General features: G+C 36.8%; 1 protein-coding gene across 1 annotated transcript; it reads left to right on the forward strand.

Moving 5' to 3' along the window:
- The first annotated feature begins 369 nt into the window (after window positions 1-369).
- On the forward strand, window positions 370-1,654 carry LOC134476701 (keratin-associated protein 6-2-like). Its single transcript, XM_063252382.1, has one exon. It carries the CDS (start codon window positions 857-859, stop codon window positions 1,349-1,351), a length of 495 nt encoding a protein of 164 aa, XP_063108452.1. The 5' UTR covers window positions 370-856; the 3' UTR covers window positions 1,352-1,654.
- Window positions 1,655-5,958: the final 4,304 nt, after the last annotated feature.

Here is a 5,958-nt window from a genome sequence, read left to right on the forward strand (position 1 = left end):
AACTCTTGGTTCTTTGTCCACATTCTAGGAAAAATAATTTTGCATAATTTTAATGAGGAAAGGAATATTTGAGATCAGGAAGAGAGAAACTAAGATGATTCACTGTCTATTGCTGCTATTCCTGGGGCTGCTCATTTTGCTATGATGTTGTGCTGTTTTTATTAGCATATGTTTACAATAGATAATAATTACAGTCATCTTGGGAAATGGACACACATGCATAACGTGTCATCATTTTGTCCCCATTTTCCCTCCTTCCCCAGATCCATTTCCCAACTCCACAGGCTCTAGCTCTCTGTTTTCTACCATCTTCTTTAATTTCTTTTTGAAATGTTTATAATTTGGTTTCTCACATTAGAGAAACCATGTGGTACTTATCCACCTGTGATTCATTTTATATAGCTTTTATTGGTAGATATTGACACTTACGTTAATAGTGTTACTTGATAGAAGATTTAGTTCAAAGACTATGAAAGAAAAGAATGACAAGGAAACACACACTTCTAGGCCAAGCGTGTGGTGGTGGTGGTGTGTAATGCCACAGTCATGAAAGGGATTTATGAAAGATAAAATTATAGAGGCAGAAGCTTGATTGCATAGAAAAATGTTCCTTTGTTTCATTAAAAGCTTATGAAAATGGCCAAGGAAGCAGGAAATAAACTATAGGTTCCTAACAAAATGAGCACACACACAGTGAGCTCATTTTTGGCATGTGGTTGTAAAATGAGAGAAAAGAGCCCATGTGAGTATGACCTATCTGCTCCTGCAAGTATATAAAGGGCTTAGAAGACGAGATTACATTCATACTTGAAAAATTTTCTCTTATCCTGTAACTGAAACCTCACTGCCTGACACCATGTGTTGCAGCTACTACGGAAACTCCTGTGGAGTCTGTGGATACGGCTCTGGCTGTGGCTACGGTTATGGCTACAGATCTGGCTGTGGATATGGCACTGGCTGTGGCTATGGCTGTGGATACGGCACTGGCTGTGGCTATGGTTGTGGATATGGCTCTGGCTGTGGATATGGCTGTGGATATGGCACTGGCTGTGGCTATGGCTGTGGCTATGGCTGTGGCTATGGCTGTGGATACGGCTCTGGCTGTGGATATGGCTGTGGATATGGCTCTGGCTGTGGATATGGCTGTGGATATGGCTCTGGCTGTGGGTATGGCTGTGGATATGGCTCTGGCTGTGGATATGGCTGTGGATATGGCTCTGGCTGTGGGTATGGCTGTGGATATGGGTCTGGCTGTGGCTATGGCTGTGGATATGGCTCTGGCTGTGGATCTGGCTCTGGCTTCTGTAGCTACCGACCCTTTTGCTATAGAAGGTGCTATTCTTGCTGTTAATCACAAGGGCAAGTCAGGCTTTGTCACCGAAAAGAATGCATTAAAAAAGAGTCCAAATGAAGTTCTTTCTATCCATTAACTTCAAATCAAAGTAAAGGTTAATTACTGTCTGGTCAGCATCAGAATTTATGTAAAAACTTCAACTTGCAATTGGTAGAATATATAGGTTTATCATTTCCTTGAAGACACATCTTGTTTGTTAACTCTTCAAATGCAATTATAAACTTCTTATTTCTGCTGTAGCTGTTGTTACAACCACTGAAAATCTGTAATTATCGAATACTAAAATGAAGTGAAAATAATATGTGCTTAATAAAACAATATATTTACTAAGATATCTTGGCTCTTTGTTTCAATGTTGCTATTATGTTTTGAATGTTTGGTCTCCTGGAAAGTTTGAGCTCTAATTTAGGATTAGTACATTATCTTGTCTTGTGTTTTCTCCTTTTCTTTTTTCATTTTTTCTTTTGACTGATTGGATCCAAATATCAGCCTTTAAAATGCTTTCTAATTTCACAACTTATTTTATTGTGTTTTTAAATCTTACCTCTTATCTTCCTACCTCAATGCAATAAGAAACATCACACTTCAAATTCAATGGTCTACATAAATAAAGGATTGATTTAAAGAGTTCCACAGGTGCCATGGTGGTATAATGTGGTCACTCCTAGCTGAACTTGGTTAGAAAGAAGTGAGCCATGTGTAAGGGTTATGTAGCCAGCAATGTGTGCCCACACCACATAGTTCTTGTGTGTTAGGTGGAAAGTACAAAATATTAAGGGAACAAAAACTTAAGTATTTGGGTATTTCTTATATGAATTGTTCTATCAGTGGCATAATTAAAGTCTTCAATTATATCTTGTCTCAAGATTAGGGAGTTCCACACAGTTTTCATTGTATTCAGGCATCATTTCTATTTTCACTTATTACTTAACATGTTTATAGCCTTTTTTTTATATTTGCTGTAATTTTCTGTTAAGGTCTCTTATGCTTGAGGTATTCTCATTATCATTATTATCACACACAGTTGAATTGTTACTATTTTATATGCAACAGTTTTGCTTTCATCTGATTGAAGTACCAAGAGGGATGGTCATAGGCTGAGTACTTATGATCACAAAATCTTAAATCCATAATCCTAGAAGTTTAAAACTTTTTGAATGATTGGTATTTGGAAAATGTTGTAATATAAAGCTTTATTTCAAGAAAACTGTATTGAAATACTTGTAAAATTATCTTCAGGTTTTGTGTATAAGGTATATTAGGAAGATGTCATCTCCAAGGCATCCCATTCTATACAAACACATATTCAAAATGTGAAAAGGATTATCAATGACATTTTGGTTCCAAGCATTTGGATTAAGGGCTAAGCAATCTGTCATATATTTTAAGGGTTAGGAAATGTTATAATATGTCAAAAACATAGAGGAGAGAAGAACATCATTGTATTAGGTCATAGAAACTATTGAACAAGTAAATATAGCATTTATTTATTTATTTATTTTTAATTTTTTTTAAAGAAAGACTAAACAAAACAGAAAATAGGTAGAAACAATACATACATTCAGAGAAAAAAATAAACTGTAAGAAATCACTAGTTAATATTTACTATTGTCATTCTACAAATAGTTGTTCAAGATACAAAAATGGAACATATAAAGTGGGAATTCAAACAACGAGACTGTAAACAGTTCTGTTCAACTGTCCAAAAAAAGCTTAGTAACATGGTTGTTAATCCTATACACTTAAACATACATGCAGTTATCCATATCTCCATTTATGTTTAGATTAAACAAACTAAAGCAGGTTAAAATCATTCTAAACAAAGAATAATAGTATTGCTGGATTTCACATCATGACACTCCGTGGTCAGCACTGGGTACTGCAGTGCCTTTTTTAAAAATTTAATTAAAAAAAGACTAAACAAAGCAAAAAGCAGGTAGAAATAATACATAGTTTCAAAGAAAAAATAAACAGTAAGAAGTCACTAGTTAACGATTACAGATTGTCTTCTTACAAATAGTTATTCAAGATACTAAAATGGAGTATCTGTTCATTTCATCATGTGTCATGTGATCAGTTCTCACAAACCATTTATAGATTCTACACATGCATGAGTCTTAACATGTATTTCTATCCTTTCTGTATTAGAGGGAGAAACAAAACAAAGCAGGGCAAAACAAAACATATTCCTATAAACACATGAAATGAAATGAACATATAAGACCTTTGTACAAAGAGTTCTACCATGGTTCCTGTGTTGTCTCTTGTTATCTCCAATAGAATTGGCTATATCATCAGACATAGTATAATTGAATATATCAGTACATAACAGTATTAATAAAAACACAACTTTGTATATAATATAGAATTTAAAAAACTGGCAGTTATCAAACCAGAATGTGTATCGTAGGGTCTTGTCATCTTCAGTGTAGTTGCCTATACTCTCAGACTTGATACTATCAATCATGTAAGGTTTGAATAAAATCTTCTCTGTTATTTATTTATATTATGCTCATTTTTTGCCATCAGTTGTCTGCCTATCTTCATCATTTTGTTTTCTGCTCCATTCATTGAGGCCTCTCTGTCACTGTTCCTGGAATCCTAGTACTTTTCTCTTTCTCTAGAATGCCCTGGAGTATTCTCTGTAGAGTTGGATTGGTGGTTGCAAAATTCCCAAGTTCCTCTTTGTCTTGGAAGCATCTTGTTTCTCCATTAATTTCTAGAGATAGTTTACCAAGGTATATCAATCTGGGATGGAGGTTATTTTCTTTCAGGGCTTAGAATATACAGTCTCTTCTTGACTTGATGGTTTGTGTTGAGAAGTCTGCCATTATTCTGATGGGCCTTCCTCTGTAGGTTATCTTTTTCTTGACTCTAATAGCTTTTAATATTCTGTTCTTATATTGAATTTCTGGGGTCTTGATTATCATATGCCTGGGTGCAGCTCTATTTTGGTTGTAGGTGGCTGGAATTCTGTATGCTTCATATATCAGAATATTATTTGCTTTTCCTATGTTTGGGAAGTTTTCCTTAATTATTTCTGTGAATAACCTTTGTAGTTCCTTTGTTTGTATCCCAGCTTCTTTATTTAGATTCTTTATTCTCAAGTTATAGATCCTTTTGTCATCTCCTAGCCTTTGTATTGTTACTGCTGGTTTCCTTGTTATTTTAAAAAAGTTTTCCCTTTCATACTCCTACATTGCAAAATTGTCCTCCAGTTTGGATAATCTATCCTTAGTTTCTTTCAAGTTGATTTGCCATCTTTCCATAGAGTTTTTAATTTCCTGGTGATCTCTTTGAATCTGCTTCATGTATTCTATATTTTTTTTTTTATATTCTTCACCAAATGGTTCTCTCCTTTGTTTGAGTTCCTCCCTTCTTCTGTCTGTTTCTGCTTGAGGAGTGCTTAGTATCTCTTTTATTAATCTTCTTATATCTTGCTTTATTTGGCTAAATACTTCACTTTTGAACTAATCTATGAGATCCTGGATATATCTCTTTATGTCCACTGGTGCTGTGTCTGATATTGCATGTTTGCTGGTCTCATTGTTATTTGTATTTACCTGTGCTGGGTCAGTGTTCTCAGGGTTGGGGCCTGGGGACTTTTTCTTGTTGCTTCCTCTTCCCATCTTTTTTGCTTCTTCCAGGAGGCCCCAGTTTCTTTCTTTGTTGGTTACAATTCTTCTGAAGCATGCTGGCTAGATGGCCCTTCCCACTGCAGTGGGATAGTGAGTTGCAGACAGGGACAGCTTATGCTGGCCCCTCCCCTCCAGATCAGTCAAGCTGCTGTGGCCTGCACTACTATATTACTTTACTCTGCCTCCCCTCCAGACCAGCCAAACTTCTGAGGCCCCACTGGGCCAGTGTGGTTAGTGTGCACCACCACTGCAGGGACTTGAGCTCGGATAACCTATTGCGTCTCAGCCAGGTCATGTGACCCAGGCTTAGCTCACTCCACCAATCCCATTCGGGAAGGGAACAACTGACTGAAGTAACTGCTGCCCTTGTACTTGCCAATCCTGCCCAGTTCCAGAATGTTGTCTGTTGGAGCCCCCCTATTTATGGAATGACTCTGCTCCTGTCACTCACCACAGGTTGATGTAGGCACCCTGCCAACTCAACCCTCCATTCTGCTTGCTGACCCCCAAACTCAATGTAACTGTGCCTCCAGTGAGTCAAAGCGGCAGGATCTCCAATAGCCGGACCCTGCACAGTCACGGTGGGACCTTGGATGGTCGGCAAGTCACCTTAATTTCTTCTTGGGACAAGAGAATTCATCTCCCTCTCTTTGGGGCTCCCCACTCTGTATTATGTTGAATTCTAAGATGACTATCTCAGGGAGCCTCTGTAGCCAGCTGTTATCTATCTGCCACCTTTGCTAACCAATATAGCATTTATAATATGTAGCTGTAAATCAAAACACTTGATATATATCAAGCAAATATTAATAGACAGGAAGAGATAGATACCTATATACAATGGCATGGAAAACTTCCATACACCATTCTTTTTTAATTTTAAGTTTTTATTTTTATTTTAAAGAGATTGAGACAAAAGAGGACAGAATAAAGCAGATCAGAACAGAAACATGTAAACAACACAGT

This window comes from Cavia porcellus, unplaced genomic scaffold (assembly GCF_034190915.1).
Source record: "Cavia porcellus strain 051 isolate PalLab524CR breed Dunkin Hartley unplaced genomic scaffold, mCavPor4.1 scaffold_7, whole genome shotgun sequence".
Lineage (NCBI taxonomy): Eukaryota > Metazoa > Chordata > Mammalia > Rodentia > Caviidae > Cavia > Cavia porcellus.